Genomic DNA, 20,094 nt, shown 5'->3' with positions numbered 1-20,094 from the left:
TTGCAACAGCATTCTTTACGTACTATCAAACAAAATCATCGATAAACTTCAATATGTACAGAACTATGAGAAATATGACTAAGACTAAAACCCATAATGCAAAATCCAACTACTATAAGGATAGCCTCAGTAAGGATTTTAAGAATACAAAAAATTAAAAATATTACCAATACTTCTGATAAACATGGTATTAATCAAATACGAGTTGCTAATACAATTCTACATGACTCTCTATCTATTGCTCAAGCATTCAATCACGATTTCTCTTTTGTTTGTTCTACCTTAATACCCGAATCTGATCCAGGTACTGTTTTTTTTTTTATAATACTTTGCCCAGTCACAGTTCCTTTTATTCTAGGAAAATTTAACCAGATGAAGTTCAGAATGTCATTAATGAATTAAAAGTGAACAGTGGTGCTGGACATGATGGTTTAGAAAATAAGTTTATCATCCCATATACTTATATATCCACTTACTGATCTATTTAATCTCTCTCTGTCTTCATGTGAGTTACCAGCCATTTGGAAATGCGCACGCATCACTCCGATACATAAAGGAGGAGATGTATTAGATCTTAACAATTATAGACCCATATCTATTATATGCTCTATTGCTAAAGTGTTTGAAAAAATAATTTATAACCAACTTTCAAATTTTTTTAGTGCAAACAATCTTATCACCATTTCAATCTGGCTTTAGGTCTAACCACTCTACATCTACTGCCCTTCTTAAAGGGGGGGTGAAATGCTATTTCATGCATACTGAGTTTTTTACACTGTTAAAGAGTTGGATTCCCATGCTAAACATGGACAAAGTTTCAAAAATTAAATTGTACGTTTGAAGGAGTATTTCTGTGCCAAAAATTGTCCTTCCGGTTTGTCACAAGTTTCGGAAAGTTTTTTCGAGTATGGGCATGTGTGACGTCAGATGTAGCGGAATTTCCTTATACGGGTCCTAAGGGCACTTCTCCGGTAAGATCGCGGGCGCGCGCGCACTCGTAGACCACAGCAAGAGAGTGAAAGCAGTTTGCCATCAAAGCGCTGTGCTCGGCTTTAGGGAAGTCAATGTCACCAAAGAAGTGTGTTTTTGGTTGCCAGGGCAAGACAACCCTGCACAGATTCCCAAAGAACCCAGTGTTAAGGGACCAGTGGATGGAGTTTGTTTTCCTGAGCATAAATGGAGTTGTGCAAGACTGTTTGTTCCCTGCATTTCGACGATGATTGTTTTATAAACAAAGCCCAGATCAACGGGTTTGCAGATCGTCTAATGCTTAAGGATCGAGCAGTCACAATGATAAAGGTTCGCGGTCGTACGTTGGAACCGGACGGTAAGAGTAAAACTGTTGAGAACAAATGTCTCTGTGTGTTGTTAGCTCGGCGCGTAAGCACAGCTTTAGCTCCGCCCACACGGCCCGCCCCCAGCCGCTGGTTTTTTTCCGGAAAGACTCGGTACAGCCTATCTTTCTTTTATAAATATAATAAAACTAAAGACTTTTTGGAGATATGAAGGATGCAATACTACTCTATAGGTACTCAAGATTAACAGGAGATTGAGTGAAAATGAGCATTTCACCCCCCCTTTAAACTCACCAATGATGTGTTCTCTGCTGCAGATAATGGTGAACTTACAGGTGCAATATTTATTGACCTGACTAAAGCTTTTGACCTTGTTGATCACTATTTACTTTTAGATAAACTCTATGCGATTGGCCTGTCTAAAAGTGCAGTTCTGTGGTTTAGTTCATATCTCCACAATAGAAAACAATGTGTTATCCTACATGGAAATAAATGTAATTTGCTGATTCAACAAAGAGGTGTGCCCCAGGGCTCAACTTTGGGACCACTCCTTTTTCTATCTGTGTTAATAACTTACCATCAATTTTTAATAACTGTTGTGCTCGACTTAATGCCGATGACACTGTCTTATATACATCTAAACCTGATCTTCCACAAATCCAAGCGTGTCTTCAGTATGATTTCAAAATTTTACAAGATTGGCTTTTTCATAACAAATTATTGCTTAACAAAACTAAATCATATCTTATGATTTTTGGTACCAGACAGAAACTCAAATACGATTCTTGTATAATAACTTGCTCTGACTGTACTCCTCTGCTTCAAGTTGAAAAATGTATATATTTTGGTGTATGGCTCGGTCTTTCAAACCACATATTGATCATGTTTTACTTAAATTCAACTATGGAATTAATATTCTTTATCGATCTCGTAATTGTTTTACTCAGAGTGTGTGCAAAAAACTTGCCTCTCAACTTATACTTCCGATTTTTGACTATTATGATGTTGTTTATCAAAACTCTGTAAAATCTGACCTTTACCGTCTTAAAACAGCATACAACAGACTGTGCAGATTTGTCCTTGGATGTCCCAATGTATAATGCCCTTAATTGGCCATCTCTAAATATAAGAAGATAAATTCATTGGCTTCAACTAATATTCAAATGTTGTTACGTCCCCAGAGTTCTGGGTTCGTTTTATAGTCATTTTGTTCTGGTATTGCTTGTGGTTTGTGTGTTTGTGTTTTTCTACCAGGTAAGATGGCTTCTGTGACTGTTCCGGCAGCTGATTGGTGGCTCATCGGCTGATTGGGACTTGGAACTCCGCCCACTCATCAGTGGCTGCAGCTGGCTGGGCTCTTTAAAAAGCTCAGTTTTGGATCAGTTCTCTCTCTCTGTTCCTGCTTTTGGTTTGGTTTGTACCCTGTGTGTGTTTGGTTTTCTGACATTTTTGCTTGAAATATTTGAGAATAGTTCAATTGTTTTTGTGTGTTAGTAAACCTAACTTGTGTTTCATCTTTTTTGGAACTTGTAGTAGCAGGACGGAGCACTTGTTTTTTTGTGAATTTTTATAATTTGTATTAATTATTTTTTTTCTCTGTTGTTTATAGGGAGTTGGGGAGTAGATTTAGAGCTACCCCGGGGTATACATACATCACCCATAGGTATACTTCTTTGTCTAGAAACACCAGCTAGACCTGGGCGGACCACCAGCTGTAATTTTGTTTAGGGCGCCTTGATCATGTGCCAGATAGAAATTGTAATTTTATTTATTTTATTTTATTTTTGGGGATTAGTATAGGTTAGGGGTGGGGTCCTTTTTGTTTATTTCTTTGTTTTGGTTCGTCCAGCCCTCCCCTTTTCCCAGGAAATTCTTATTGTTTATCATTGTTAATTATTTACAATATTACCGTGGTTAAATAAAAGCTTTGTTTTTATACGGTATTTGGTGTTTGTGTCCTTTTCTCGCGCCGCGACTCCATACCTCCTTTGCTGGTATCGGTGGGCCTGAGCAGTGGGTTGTCAGGCTCCCCTCCTTTTGGGGGAGCTAGAATGTAACAATTGGGGGCTCGTCCGGGATGCTTGGCGCCCTGCTGCTCAGACCACCCTGTGCTCGGTGATTGGGGTGTGGTGTTGGGGTGTGAGTAAGGACTAGTAGTGTTTGCATAGTAGTTGTTGTTCTGTCCTGTAGTTTGTTAGTATTTGTAGTTTGTGGTGTTCGTTGAGTACTGAATAGTGCAGGATTGTACTGGATGAGGTGTGAGCATGGCGGCTACTTCAGATGTGGCAGGCTTTATTGCGGAGCCCTCATTGGGTTCATTGGTTAACCTGCGTAAGGTTGATTTGTTAGCGTTAGCGGACTACTACAATATTACAGTTGATAGACAGGCTCGTAAAGCAAATTTAGTAATGGTGATCAAAAGCCATTTATTGAGTCTGTCAAGGGCAGGAGTTATGGCTGTGGAGGACGTGGAAACAGAGGATGAGGGGGAGGACGAGGGCGCCGTAGAGAATCTCTCGCCTGCACGGTCGAAGGGTGCTGTGGGAGGTGGGGAAGCTCCGGTGCCTCGAACTCTGCCAAAGTACGACCCGTTGTCTCCTGTGTCCCCCGAGTCTGTAGAGGTCGCTCGGTTGAAGCTGAAAACGGCCCGTCTGGAAGCAGACCTAAAAGATAGGGAAGACAAAAGGAGGTATGAGATAGAAATTAGAAAAATAGAGGCAGACAAGGAAGCTCGAATTCACATTCGGCGAATGGAGCTTGAGGCTGGGGGGTCTTCTCACCCAGTTGGCAAGTCAGGTCATTTTGATGTGGGGAGGAACATTGCGGTGGTTCCCCCATTCCGTGAGTCTGAGGTAGATTCATACTTTTCTGCTTTTGAGCGGGTAGCTACTGCCCTACAGTGGCCAAAAGAGGTCTGGCCTCTACTCCTCCAGTGTAAGCTAACTGGGAAGGCCCAGGAGGTTGTGGCCTCTCTCTCTATAGAGGACAGTTTACATTATGATGTGGTTAAAGCTACCGTGCTGCGTGCCTATGAGCTAGTGCCAGAGGCTTATAGACAACGATTTAGAAATTATAAGAAAAGCGGTAGTAGAACATTTGTTGAGTTTGCCAGGGACAAAGAGTCCTTGTTTGACCGCTGGTGTGCAGCCAATAAAACATCTACTTATGAGACTTTGAGAAATCAGATATTGTTGGAGGATTTTAAGAACAACCTACCCGAAAGAATCGTGTTGCATCTTAGTGAAAAGAAGGTGGTGACGTTGGGTCAGGCAGCGGTCCTAGCAGATGAATATGCCCTAACACATAAAACGGTGTTTACAGCATCCAGTCAGAGCAGGACTTCCGCTTCACCAGTGGCCGGTGTATCACGCTCTTCAGACCCTCCTACTGTTCCTAGGAAAGAGGAGAGGGAATGTTTTTATTGCCACCGGAAAGGCCATTTAATCTCAGATTGTTTCTTACTTAAGAACAAGCCTAAGTCACCTCCACCTGTCCGTAAGGGTGTTGGTTTAACTCAGTCTGTTTCTTACCAGGAAGCTAGAAGTGCTAGCGAGGTACTCACAAGGAAACCAGACCTGGTGTATGTTCCGTTTGTGTCTGTAGGGTGTGTTTCATGCACAGGGAAAACTGAAGACCAGAGGGCAATTAAAATCTTACGTGACACTGGTGCGGCTCAGTCAGTTATCCTTACAGATGTGTTGCCATGGTCTGATCAGACATACTGTGGTTCACATATACTTTTGTGTGGTATCGAAGCTAGCCCAATTTCTGTGTCTTTACACTGGGTTTACTTGCATTCTGATTTGGTTTCAGGTCGGTTCCGTGTTGGGGTGGTGCCTACGTTAGCAGTGGAAGGGGTAGCATTATTGCTAGGAAACGACATTGCTGGGGGTAAGGTGTCTCCAGTACTAGAAGTAACAGACAGACCACAATCTAATGTCTCTGACATTGCCCTGGTTCAGAAGTATCCTCAAGTGTTCCCTGCATGTGTTTTAACAAGGGCACAGGCTCACATGCAGGGGGATACAGTGAATTTGTCTGATACTATTTTTGAACGGGTTGAAACTGTAGATGTAGAGTCTAAACCAGAGGGGTTATCTTATGTGCAGCCTGAGAAAGGGGGATGCGGAGTCGTTCCCCAGTTAGGTGATGTGTTGTCATCCATCACATCAGAGAGGCTGATTGAGTGGCAAAAAGAGGATGTCAGCCTTAATAAATGCTTTGATTCTGTGGTCTCTCTTGAAAACGCAAAAGTACAGGAGACTGCTTACCTTGTGGACACTGGTGTTCTAATGCGTAAATGGACTGCGCATAAAACGGGTGAGGACTGGGATACAGTTTGGCAGGTAGTTGTTCCATCACCACTACGACAACAAGTATTGTCACTGGCTCATAACCCTGCATGGTCCGGACATTTAGGGGTAACTAAAACATACAACAGAGTTCTCCGACATTTCTTCTGGCCAGGATTAAAATCGGACATTGTGCAATATTGTAAAACCTGTCATGTATGCCAACTTGCAGGAAAAGTGAACCAACCTGTTCCTCGTGTGCCTCTTCACCCGATTCCTGTGATTGGAGAACCGTTTGAGCGGGTGATTATTGACTGTGTGGGTCCATTACCAAAAACCCGAACAGGTAACCAGTTTCTGCTTACCATTATGTGCAGCGCCACTCGGTACCCGGAGGCTATTCCTCTCCGGACAATTACAGCTAAGACAATTATTAAGAGTCTGATTAAGTTCTTTTCCACCTTTGGTCTTCCCAGAGTGATCCAGACGGATCAAGGAACTAATTTCATGTCCAAACTGTTTTCTTCTGCATTAAAAACATTGTCCATATCGCACCAGGTCTCCAGCCCTTACCACCCAGAGAGTCAAGGGGCTCTGGAACGCTGGCACCAGATGCTCAAGGCCATGCTGAAGAAGTATTGTATGGAGACAGGTGCTGATTGGGATGAGGGGGTGCCCTTTGTTTTGTTTGCTGTTAGGGAAACAGTGCAGGAATCGTTGGGGTTCAGCCCGGCTGACCTTGTGTTCGGACACACACCTAGGGGTCCGTTAAAAGTGTTAAAGGAGCGTGTTCTATCTGATGCGCCTAGTAGTACCCCTAAGAATGTGTTACACTTTGTAAGTCAGATGCGGGAGAGGCTGCATGTTGCCTGCATGCTAGCTCAGGAGTCTCTCTCTTCCTCTCAGTCACGTATGAAAAAACAGTATGATAAACAAGCAAAAGACCGTGCGTTTTTGCCCGGGGATCAAGTACTGGTTTTGTTACCAATCCCAGGTTCATCACTGTCTGCCAGTTTTTCTGGACCGTATGTTGTGGAGCGCAAAGTCAGTGATACTAATTACATTATCAAAACACCAGATCGCAGGCGCTCTTCTCGTTTGTGTCATGTCAACATGCTTAAAGCCTATCATGTGCGTAACACTTCCGACAACCCCTCTAGTGTTCCGGTTCAGTTTGCGGGATCCAGCATGGCGTTGGTGGTTCCTGTGCCTATTGTGGACCTAGAGGAGAACAATAATGATGGTTTGGAATTGCGTCACTCATTACAACAGTGTAAACGTCTTAGTAATTCAGAGATGTTACAAAACTTACCTTCATTAATGGAACATTTGGATGACAGTCAAAAAGATGATCTTGTGTCTCTAATACATTCTTTTCTTACTGTGTTCCAAGATGTACCTAAGAGCACGTCTGTTTTGGCGCACGACGTGGATGTAGGCAGTACATCTCCTATTCGCCAACATCCCTATCGGGTAAACACAAAAAAACGTGAGTTAATGAAAGGTGAGGTTGACTACCTGTTAAAACATGACATGGCAATACGTAGTCACAGTGCTTGGAGCTCCCCGTGTATTTTGGTTCCGAAACCAGACGGCACGTCCCGTTTATGCACGGACTACCGTCGAGTAAATGCAGTAACTGTGCCAGATTCCTATCCGCTGCCTAGGATAGAAGACTGTATTGACCGGATTGGTTCGGCTGTTTTTGTAAGTAAACTCGATTTGCTTAAAGGTTATTGGCAGGTGCCCCTAACCCCACGGGCTTCTGACATTTCGGCTTTTGTGACCCCCGATAACTTTGTACAGTATACAGTTATGCCATTTGGAATGTGCAATGCTCCTGCTACATTTCAGCGTTTAGTTAACATTGTGTTTGATGACGTTCCCAACTGTACAGCTTACCTTGATGATGTAGTAATATACTCACCCACATGGGCTGAACATCTCTCCACGTTGAGGTTGGTGTTCCAGCGTTTGGAAAACGCTTCGTTAACACTTAACTTGGCTAAATGTGAATTTGGTAAAGCTACTGTAACATATCTGGGGAAACAGGTGGGTCGTGGGCAAGTGCGTCCCATTGCTAGCAAAGTGGACGCTATTGTTAGCTATCCTGCTCCTAAAACACGCCATCAGTTACGTCGATTTCTTGGAATGGTGGGTTACTATCGGACTTTTTGTAAAAACTTTTCAACTGTAGTAGCACCCCTAACTACCTTGCTCAGTCCTAAAGTACCTTTTAAATGGTCCGCAGAGTGCAGCTCTGCTTTCGAGTCAGCAAAAGCACTGCTTTGTAGCGCTCCTGTGCTAACAGCTCCTAACTTTGATAAACCTTTCAAGCTGGAGGTAGACGCCAGTATGGTGGGGGCTGGGGCGGTCCTTTTACAGGAAGATGAGGAAGGAGTAGATCGGCCAATTAGTTTTTTTTCCAGGAAGTTCAATCCGTGCCAGTCACGGTACTCTACCATTGAACAAGAAACGCTTGCTTTATTGTTGGCCTTACAGTTCTTTGAGGTATATGTCGGTTCTAGTGTTGTGCCTGTAAGAGTATTCACAGATCATAATCCTCTTACATTCCTCAAAAGAATGTACAATCAGAACCGCCGCCTTATGCGGTGGGCTCTGATCCTACAGGGATACAATGTTTGTATCACTCATGTTAAAGGAACTTCCAACGTAGTTGCAGACGCGTTGTCCCGTGTTTACCAGGACTAATTGTGTGCAAAAGGTGGTTTGCACACCTTTTTGGGGGGGCGTGTTACGTCCCCAGAGTTCTGGGTTCGTTTTATAGTCATTTTGTTCTGGTATTGCTTGTGGTTTGTGTGTTTGTGTTTTTCTACCAGGTAAGATGGCTTCTGTGACTGTTCCGGCAGCTGATTGGTGGCTCATCGGCTGATTGGGACTTGGAACTCCGCCCACTCATCAGTGGCTGCAGCTGGCTGGGCTCTTTAAAAAGCTCAGTTTTGGATCAGTTCTCTCTCTCTGTTCCTGCTTTTGGTTTGGTTTGTACCCTGTGTGTGTTTGGTTTTCTGACATTTTTGCTTGAAATATTTGAGAATAGTTCAATTGTTTTTGTGTGTTAGTAAACCTAACTTGTGTTTCATCTTTTTTGGAACTTGTAGTAGCAGGACGGAGCACTTGTTTGTTTGTGAATTTTTATAATTTGTATTAATTATTTTTTTTCTCTGTTGTTTATAAGGAGTTGGGGAGTAGATTTAGAGCTACCCCGGGGTATACATACATCACCCATAGGTATACTTCTTTGTCTAGAAACACCAGCTAGACCTGGGCGGACCACCAGCTGTAATTTTGTTTAGGGCGCCTTGATCGTGTGCCAGATAGAAATTGTAATTTTATTTATTTTATTTTATTTTGGGGGATTAGTATAGGTTAGGGGTGGGGTCCTTTTTGTTTATTTCTTTGTTTTGGTTCGTCCAGCCCTCCCCTTTTCCCAGGAAATTCTTATTGTTTATCATTGTTAATTATTTACAATATTACCGTGGTTAAATAAAAGCTTTGTTTTTATACGGTATTTGGTGTTTGTGTCCTTTTCTCGCGCCGCGACTCCATACCTCCTTTGCTGGTATCGGTGGGCCTGAGCAGTGGGTTGTCAGGCTCCCCTCCTTTTGGGGGAGCTAGAATGTAACAAATGTATTCATTTCAATTACCCTTCTTATTTAAAAGAGTATTTTGTTCCAATTACTTCAAATGATCAATTGGGGCACTCTGTTCAGCTTTACTTTTCTGTCCCCTGTCCCAGAGCTAAGAAATCAGTTGGCAAAAGAGCTGTTATGTTTAAAGCTACTTTAGACTGGAATAACTTACAGTACCTTCTGATATTAGATCCATCACTTCATTTGGGATGTTTAAGCATACCCTGTCTTCTTACCTTGTGATTGCTCTTGTAATGTATGATGCTGACACATTGTGTATATGCTATACTTAAATTAATTGTATTATTTTGTGACCCACGTACATACAATATCAAATGTATTTCTGCCAGTTTGACCATCTGGTGGTTGTATGGTTGTATGTATGTATGTGTGTATGTATATGTGTATATATATATGTGTGTGTGTGTGTATATATGTGTGTGTGTGTGTGTGTGTGTATATATATATATATATATATATATATATATTTGTTATTCTGTGTGTGTTTGTTTGTTGTTTGTCTGAATATTGACATGTATAATTGTATTTTTGTTTATTTGATTATTGTTTTTTTGTGATGTATTTTAGGACCCCCTTGAAAACGAGATGGTGCATCTCAAGGGGTTTATCCTAATAAATAAATTTGAATAACTCAGCGCCCGCCTTCTCACCTCCACCCGCCGCCGCGATCATATCACCCCTGTCCTCTACAACCTCCCCTGGCTCCCAGTCAAAAACAGGATCAACTCAACTCAAAATAGTCCACCTCACATACAAAGCACTTAAAGCCTTACTTTCCATTTAGACTAAAGTATCCTAGCTTGAAAGAAAGAACTTGATATCTTGATGTTTTGAGACAAGACTCATTAGAGCCTAGCCAAATCCAACCTTGGAAAAGATGTGTGTCAGTGTGTGTGTTAGTGTTCTTGCCTACAGGTTAAGGAACCACTGGCATTATTGGAGATTGACTGAGTTGTTGTTCAGGACATGCTGGCACCCAGCAACCCAAATCTGCGACCTGGAAGGTCACGACGTGTCTGACTTCAGGGTCCGAGTGTCTGATGCATAATCTATGGAGATATGCTTCAGTCTGTATATGTGTGGAAATTATCTATTTCTTAGCCAATGAAAATCATTCAACCTGTAAGCAATGACGTAGCTTAGACCTTGGAAATGGTATAACTGCTGTGATCTGTGTAACTGTAAGTGGGGCGGCCTACGAACTCCTGTGTGAGACTTGAAGCTGACTTCTGCTGATGAAGCTGCAAACATTACACAACGAATTGTTCTACAAGTCTATCGCACCACTAACTGTGAAAAGCATTGCTATTAATTTGCAATTTATAAAATAATTGACATATATATTATCACATAAGCCTCATGGGAATATTCTATAAATGATGCAATTAAGTAAGAACATATAAAAGCATATGCAAATTGATACAACCCTTAGTCTATATATAAAATAAAATAAAATAATATCAAATATAATCTAATATTAATAAAAAAATATTAAATATGAATTAATATGAATGAATGAAATGAAAAATAATAAGGCGCCCTGTACAGCTATGATCAGCTGTTCGGCCGAGCATTCAATGTTGTTACGCTGCGAGCTGATGGTTCGTTGCTGCCGCGCTCTATCACTCGCACACCATAAAGAGCAAATTGTTTTTTAATGTTTCAATTTCGTGATTTAAATGACATAATTTGGAAGCGGATAATTTCTTCACAAACAGCTCATTATGACTCAATGTTAGAATGCTGCACCTACACTCGATAGTGTGAATAAGATCAGCGTAACGCAGACCACTGCATTGACAGCGTAAAACATATGATCTACGGCCAGAGCTCAGCGGAAGACAGAGAATGCCGGTCCAGCGCTGATTAAAGAATTAAATTCAAAAATAAAAGACAGTTTGACATCTTTTTTCTCGCATCTGTGAATTTATTTTTTAATCATTTGCTCTGAGATGAAGCGAATATATTTGTGCGGGAATTTCTCGTAGCCTACTATAGAAGCTAAAATTGCAGGACTGGTTTAAATTATGCGCAATCCCCACATTCCCGCACCGAAATTCAATATATATATAGATAGATAGATATAATATAATGTCTAATAATATATTTAATATATAATAATATAACATAAAATATAATAATAATAATAATAATACCGCATTAACGGCATCAGCCAAACTCTCCCACTCATATTTTTTCCTTTTGTTATTAATTCTGGAGGACAAAGTTCCAAATAAAATATTTTTTCTCATTTCTACTTCTGATAGTAGCTCCTCCAATTCACTTCTGTAAAGTTTCATTTCTTGCCGCTTGCTTTAGCCATTTTCTTACTGCTTTCTTTTGCCAAAGTGGACTCATTACCATATTTAGATACCAATTTTACGTTAATTGGGATGTACAAAGAGAATATGCGTGGGATCCTTCGTACGCAGAGATTCATACATCTGGGTTTTTTGTGCATACGCACATTTACAGCTTTGTCCGTATGCAATGTTTTAGTATGAATTCAACGCAAGTCTTTGTTCATGAGGCCCCTGGTCTTTATAAACCCAGGACGTCAATCTCAACCCTCCCCCTCATTCTTTTTTTCTTCTTTTTTTCTTTAAAAACAACAAAAACAAAACAAAACACTGTTAGCATGTCAAAATTCAATTTAATAAATTCTTAATTTGAAAGCAAGCTGTTTTTTTACATTTATTTTTTTACATATTGTGTACGACAACATTTCGTCCCATCTGTCACGGGTGTGCAGGGATTCATAGATGTCAGGAGTTCTGCTACTTCCTCTTGATTATAGACGCCAGTAACCGAGGTTGTGCGATCTCCACCGTTCTTGTACTGTCGGGAGAGCAGACCAGAGCACTGGGCTTCAACCGTAGAGGTTTTTCTTTTAATCTCAATAGTGCAAGAATGGTTGGGTGGAATCTCTATCTCCATACTCACTGAGTGCAGGACCTTATCAAGATTGGATGTTGTTTCAGAATTCAAGTGACCATAGTCATATTTCCCAGAAACTTTTCCACCTATTTCTACTGAACCAAACTTAACAGAGGCCGATGCCTCCACCGCTCCTCCAACCGTATGCGTACGGCTCTTTAGGAAAGCTCTTGATATGTCGCTGCCTTGATCAAACTTCACCACATGTTTGGCTGGCTTGCAGTTCTTGTTTTCAGCTGTGAACCGTTTTATCACTTCTATCTTGTCTGCCTTTACCTTTTTTTTGTCTTCACAATTATCAATTTGAAAATCCTGACCTTTTATGTCATAGTTTACAGTGAGAACTTTAGAACTTTTTATTAAACTGCCTATGGTCATCAAACTGATACCATTGTTATCTTTAGTAATGTAGTGACCTTCAAAAATGATTATTGGGTGAAATGGAATCTGGCCACTCTTTACATCTGCCCACTTTTTCCACTCTAAAATTTCAAAGTTGTCTTTATTCACTAGAAATGTACGTTCCTCCTCATTAGTACTTTGGTTCATTTCTGAACTTTTAAGTGCTTTTACCGTAACATTATCATATATCCTAATTTGAAGAATGTAATAATCATCGTTGTTATGAGTAACTTGAACTGCATCTTCAGGTGGATCTTTTGATACAACCAACTCCAAGTAATGGTTGAAAACGCGAGGTTCCTCCTCTTTCTTAGCTGATCCACGGTTGAAAAGTTGACGAGGATGACGGTGATGAGGATGGTTAGAAGAGTCTGCAAGACAAATCCAACAGAAATACACTAACCAAAGACTCATGACTTATGTTATTTACAATATTTTTAAATAAGTAAATCTTCACACATGGATTATAGTTTAGTTTAGGAGTTCTGCATAATGTATAACACAAGAACTGAAGGTGAACACACCAGTGATGTTAGAAAGATCCTCTGAGTTCCCCCCATCACACAGTGTGCAGATCTGTAGCAGAGCAAAGATGAAGACCACGCTGAAACCCATCATCAGCTTCAGCTCAGGATCTGTGGAATATCACCAAACATCACAAGAAGAGGAGACTGGTGGACATTACATTGATATTAATTCTTTCTCTTTCTTTTTTTTTTTTTAATTTACCAGCCACAGCCAGCATTTTTGAGTTTCACGGCCCCCATATTTTGTTCTATGAATATCTGAACATGCAATATATCAAAAGAAGGAAGAGAGCACTTTAGTGTGGCAAGTGGTTTGTGGTTTCTCACCCTAAACTATGACATAAAATTCAGGATTTAGGTAAAGGTCAGGACAAAACATTGGGTTATTTGTTTAACCCAACCGTTGGGTTACACATATTGGGTCAATATGTTGGGTTATTTTCCAAAATTATTGGGTCATTTTTAAAATCATTGGGTAATTTCTAGAAATAACCCGACTGTTGGGTTAAATAACCTACGGTTTCCGCAGCGACAGTTCAAATTTTAACAGTCCAGTGACAGACAGTCAACACAGAAGCTGCTGCTGCATCCTGATTATGAATGGTAAGTCATATCGTTTTTATATAACATTAACCCTTATGTGCTGTTGGGGATGTTTTCATCCACTATGGGGTATTTTTGAGTCTTAATTTGGCCATAACTTTCTCTGTGTTTCAGCAAATGGAATGATTTTTGGTGACAAATCTTATTTTGACACATATTTTTACATACAATCAAGAATTTAGATGGACCATGGATGTGACGTTTTCAATCATAACTCCATGAAACATGCATAAATTGTGAAAAATCGAATCTTTATTTACAGCAGATTCTCAGGATTAGAAAGAGCCAACATAATCCATTGTGTTCGTTGATCACATGATAATGCTCATGGCGGAACAATAAAAAAAAAAGTCCATTAGGGAGTGTCAAGGACTGAACAAAAAAGCTATCTTGGTTATATTTATATATATATATATATATATATATATATATATATATATATATATATATATATATATATATAGTCTTTTATCAGCAGTTTGAAACGTGTTCTATCAAACAATACTAATTTTTTGACTCTTGCTATAGTTTTGGAGTTATGAGTCTTTACTTTTATGTGTGTCACTCAGAAAGAAAAAAAAAATGCTTTCAGGGCTTAAGGGGTTAATTATCTAATTAGGAAAAGTTAACTAGTTAGAAATACAGATAAGAACTTGAAGCAAGATAAAGAGATCAAGTAGACAGGAGAATAAACAAGTAGTCAAAAAAATATTCAAATCAGCAACGGTGGAAATACAGAATATACGGTGATGTTTGACGTTTAAGAAAATCCAGCTGAAGTCCTAAAAGTTCATCTAATAAACCCTGCCAGTGTGGGCAGAGCAGATATATCAGGGCAGACTTCAGTACTCTCACTGAGATCATGAAACAAACAATCGCAAACTGAGGTTTTGTTGCTTTTCTATCATTCATGTTATACATTAAATGTTATTAATGGTGAATAAATCTATGAACAATGTACTTACGTGTCTACTGTATCAGAGAAGTAATCAGTCAGACGCCAGCAGCCTGAGAACAGCAACCACTTCTTAACAACTCACAAGCACAAGTTTGTGTCTCGATGTCCTCTGGATATCTCTGAGAGTTGGAGGATGTCTGTGCTGTGCAAAACTTTGTTGGGATGTTTTATAGAGCTAGATCTAATACGGGAACCACAACTATTCAGGGGTGTGTTTACCGAAAGTATCGTGAGCCAAATATGGTTTGTATGACGTGGACTCAAAAAATCTGTATCTTGAGCCAAACGTTATGTTGTTGAACGGGAAACACATCCGTCTGAGTGAGTTTCCTGTAAAATCAGTAACTCACTGCGGTAAACTGCGGTAAACTAAAAACACTCCACAAAAAATGAATGATCTGTTTTTATAAGGGATGTCCCATAAAGTCTACAAAACTCATATTAAACCATTTTACTGCAGCTTTTTGAAAAAAAAAAAAAAGGTCACATTATTCTAATTGAGAGGCCCATAAAGACCTCATTTCTAATAAGTAGAAAAAAATAAATGGCCAGCTCTTATAAGGGATGTCCCATACAGCATACACACCTCATCTGAAACAAATTTACTGCAGCATTTTGCAGATATATGCCATTTATCGACCTAGGCCTAAAAAGTCCTTATTTTCTAATAAGTAGAAAAAACTTCTGGTCAGATTTATTTGGCGATGCCCCATACAGTATTGTAACGGACAAAACATTACTTTTTGTAATTCTGTACTTTTTGTATTTTTGTTCTTTAATAAATTCAATAGCTTTTTTAAAGGTACTGCTGGAGATAAATGTCTCTAGCAATGTGGAAGAGACTTTGACTGTAGTGTACGATGCTACTGCAGTAGCCACTAGAGGGCCACTAGAAGCACTGCTCCAGATATTGCGCCCACAGATGCGCCAGCTCCGAACACCTGAACGATGTTGCTGCCCTCACAGGTGCGCAGATGGCACTGGGGACGGGGGGGACATGACCCCCCCAGATTTTTAGTGACCCGATCCGTCCCCCGCCCTCACTATCACTACGAAAGGCGACAAAAATCGGTAAAACAGAGGATTAACCAGTGTTTTCGCTATGTACATTAGCCGCGGGTCGGGGCAGACGCGGGCTGACACACAATAATAATCTACACCGGTCACCATTACTTTGTACGGTCCACGTTCTCACTACACGCTGTTCTGTTGTCAATAAACACACGATGTCACCGATGTTTACACTCTCTCTCTCTCTCTGTGTGTGTGCTACGACCCCTGAGTGACGCCGGGGTCCTATGAGGAGCTGGTAGCTGCCTCAATCGTGCCTGTAGGAGCGGTAACGGGTAACCGGTAACCATAGTGATCATATACAATCTATGACTGAGCTGAGTCAGTGATTTTCTGAACTGAAATCGACTATAAATGCTACATAAAGGAAAATGAAGAGACAAAAAACAATCACCTCGTTTTTTCAAAAACCAAACAATGTAAGTATCCATAATGGCAAGAAGGCTTTTGCACTTAGCAAACACAGTAAAATGTGGAGATCATAATTATGCATTTAGGTGTTATTGTACAGAGCAACGGAGGATATAGATTCTTAAATTATGGGCTATGAAAAACATTTCTTAATATGTCATACATCATTTGAAAGATATTTCTAATCTATAAATTGCAACAAACTTGTAATTAACACTTAAATTTAAAATTTTGAGTTATTCTTGGACATTTGAAGTAGTTTAAGCCATTCATTCTCAGGAATATGTGTTGTATTTCACATTGTTGTGAAATTCTATAGAGGTATAGAGGGTTAACTGAAATTATAAGATTTTAAATGTTGTCCTCCTGGCCTGCAGGCAATTTCTAATGACAGTAAGGCAGGTCCTAGTCAGACAAGTGAGGATCTGCAGGAGGGCAGCCACAGTGGAAAAAGACAGCATGAGGAAGGAGAGAGAGTAGAATTACAGACAGAAGAAGCAGGGACAGAACAACAAGGAGGGACAGGAGGCAACATAGAGGGAGAGGATGTTGACATGATAATGACATATACAAAGCCAAATCAATCTGACCCTAAAGTTTTGCAAAAACAAGTGATGAAAGACCGGACACTGACATTCCAAAAATCATGGTATGAGAAGTATCCTTGGCTGCATGTTAGTATGGGTACAGATGGTGTTCTGTGTTTTCATTGCTCTAAGTACTTCAAGACAGGAAAACCAGCACAAGCCAAGAGTATAGACCCAGCTTTTGTCAGTACTGGATTTAAAAACTGGAAAAAAGCACTTGAAAAATTTTCCATGCATGAGAAATCAGAGGGTCACAACATTGCTGTTACAACTGCTGCCTATGAAAACAGGCCAGTTACTGCACAGTTGAGCAGTGGAGTCAGTACACAGCAGGCAGAAAACAGAGCTAGCCTGTTAAAAATAATAGGGGGTGAGATGTTTCTGGCGAGGCAGGGATTGGCCTTTAGGGGGCATGAACATCATCAAGGTAACCTAAGGGGGTGGTGTGGCGCAATGGATAAGACACTTGCCTTTGGTGTGAGAGACCCGGGTTCGAATCCACTGTGAGACACCAATGTGTCCCTGAGCAAAACACTTAACCCCTAGTTGCTCCAGAGGCGTGCGACCTCTGACATATATATATAGCAATTGTAAGTCGCTTTGGATAAAAGCGTCAGCTAAATGAATAAATGTAAAATGTAAATGATCAATCATTCACTAGGTGGTTATCTGCAAAGAGGGAGGTGCACACATCTTGGGATTGTCAAAATGAGCGTATAAATTTGATGAGTTCATCAATTATCAGGACAATTGCAGATGAGATCCGGTCCCTTCCAGTGTTGCAGTATTCGATAATTATGGATGGGACAAGGGATATCTCTGGTGTTGAGCAGGAGGCGCTGTGCCTACGTTATGTTGACACTGATTTGCTGGTGCACGAATACTTTATGGGTCATTCTACAGAAACGTCCACATTTGGTATGGCAAGATCTCTTAAAATTGATTTCTTTTTCTAACATTTAAACTTAGACCACATTATTAGATTACCCTTTGACTTTATGAGAACACATAAATTACAGCTTAATGATTTTTTATTTTTTGTGTGCATGTATTTAAAGACCGCATACACCATTTTTTTGTCACTTGTGTTACCTTACTTTAGCGATATTAAAGGTGTTTATGAAATATTTATTTTTATTTTTTCAGCACATGCAGTCAAAGGTACAGAAAATTAATTATAATCTAACTAATACGGTGATTATGTTTTATTTATTTTAATCAGGTTTGTTAAAAGTTTGACTGAATGATGTTAGTTCAATTGCACAACCATGTATTTGCTATAACAATGAAAATATTTGAAAAAAAGGTTTTAAACAAGCAATGATACAATCCTTTAAAGCTTTACTCTTAAATGCAGCAGAATTCAATGAATTTAAAATGATCATTATGCCACATATGACAGATTTTATTTAATGTGAAAGAAAAAAACACTGTAACACCAGTGACATAACAAATCACCAGTGACATACATAACATATACAAATGACTCATTTCATAAGAAGTGAAATCAGAGTTAGAAAAATATCATAGACAACATTCTAAATTAACATTTTAACTTCATTAGAAAACAACTAAAATGTACAACAAAGTACATTACCTAGTAAGTACAATACCATGACATAAAAAATAGTCACAATTGGACAAATGCAGTTTAGACAATGACTAAGAGGGGAAAACTTTGAACTGTCCCCATTTTCCATTTCATGGTGCCTTTTTGCTTTTTTTTTACTTGCCCAGCTGCCCCATAACGAACTCCCAGAACCGCTGATCAATCTGAACTGAACGCTTATTTAGTGCCATGGGCTCTGGAATCAGGCATATGATCTGGTCATCACCGTACCAGTTAACATCATCTCTGGGGCTTGGCCAGAAAAACTTGTTCACTCCGTTGCGGTGCATGCATTTGACTTGCACATTGTTTTCCTCCACCTGCAGGATGATGCCAGGGTAGGGATCATCATCATATCCCACGACACACCACTGCCCAGTGTGATGCTGTTCTATGACATTGGGTCTAAAATCTTTGCCTGTTTGGTTGATTGCATCCATAGCTACAAGAGTGACCTCCTCTAGGCTGTGGCATGGACACTCAAACACCCCCTCAGCAGCCCCACAGAAACAGCTTATGTCCCTGTATTTGAGAATGCCAGGAGAAACGCTAAGGACCTCATGCATTTTCATGGTGCTTTTAATGGTGAATAGGGGCACTTGCTTTAAACCTTCATCCTTCTTCTCAACTTCTTTCTCACTCACATAGTAGAGTTTCACCTTGCTTGTGTCATTCAGCAGCTGGAAAAAGCTCTGTGCATCAGGAATATCTTTACCTTGACGAACTAATGCGTCAGCTGTTCTCTTCAGTGCAGCCCCCACTCCATCTGGTGAACCCTTCCCGTGACTTGCCTCAAAGAAGTTCCATGTCACAGTCGAGAAACCCCTCTGGTGTGGCTCCGTGGATATAATGTAAAAGTTTAAGCGGTTTTTGTATTGGGTGGCAGGGCCATCACTAAAAAAATGAAGGTTTTGGACATCAGTGTGGTCCTTTTTCAGGAAATTAAGAATAGGATCCAAATGAGCCCATATAGCTGGTGGGTCATGCCTTCTACTGGAGGAGATGGTGCAGAAGGGCAAGGGGGCCTGGTTTGCCAGATAAAGCACTCCAGTGTGGAGGGTCGCCTGCTGATGTGACCCCCCAAAGTGGACTGACTGGATTTCATTGGAGTATTTACAAGAATAGTTCTCGCTGAAATCAATGTGGATAAGGCAGTCTTTGGCAGTAAGGCTCTCTCTGAGATTCCTGTACTGGCTGTACTGCCAGCGAATATTAAAAATGTGTCTCCTGAATTTAAAGAGTCGGTCCTGGAATTGTGCCACAAGCTCGTCCTCCTGTATTGGGGTATCTTTTTTGACCGTGATTGTACTCACTCTTGTCTCTCCACTTTGCAGTGAGATGTTCACCTTCTCCTGGCACCATTGGCTCAGAGTCACCACCCTACTTGAAGACCTGTTTAAGGGATAGGTTGACAATTTGCAGTCCAAACAATCACCATACGCACATGTCTTGGAGCTACTGCAGACAGTGCTGTCGGACATTTCCTCTAAGTTTCTGGAGTCTGAAATGCCAAGCTTGTATAATTTGTCAGCCATGAACTGCAAGTTTTCATGTGTCTTACATTGGCATGTCTCTCTCATTTGGTGGAACCACCCAAAATGGTCTCTGACGGCAGAAGAAAGCATAAGAAATTTGTTGGTGCTCAGATACATATTTCTTGTGGAGGTTGAGCAAGGAATCAGACAGTAGCCTCCTCTGTCTCTTAATCTTCTTGAGAGTAAGTGTGTTCTT

General features: G+C 40.4%; 1 protein-coding gene across 1 annotated transcript; it reads right to left on the bottom strand.

The window, feature by feature from the left end:
- Nucleotides 1-11,893: 11,893 nt before the first annotated feature.
- Nucleotides 11,894-14,826, bottom strand: LOC308700721 (natterin-3-like). Its single transcript, XM_081382481.1, has 3 exons — nt 14,693-14,826; nt 13,122-13,232; nt 11,894-12,968 (listed from the first exon to the last, which is right to left on the bottom strand). The coding sequence occupies exons 2-3, from the start codon at nt 13,213-13,215 to the stop codon at nt 11,953-11,955; spliced, it is 1,110 nt and encodes a 369-aa protein (XP_081238607.1). The 5' UTR covers nt 13,216-13,232; nt 14,693-14,826; the 3' UTR covers nt 11,894-11,952.
- Nucleotides 14,827-20,094: the final 5,268 nt, after the last annotated feature.

This window comes from Scardinius erythrophthalmus (genome assembly GCF_964197995.2).
Source record: "Scardinius erythrophthalmus genome assembly, chromosome: 13".
NCBI classification, from domain to species: domain Eukaryota; kingdom Metazoa; phylum Chordata; class Actinopteri; order Cypriniformes; family Leuciscidae; genus Scardinius; species Scardinius erythrophthalmus.
The sequence above is the reverse complement of the archived record's forward strand: the minus strand, read 5'-3'. Positions and strand labels throughout refer to the sequence as shown.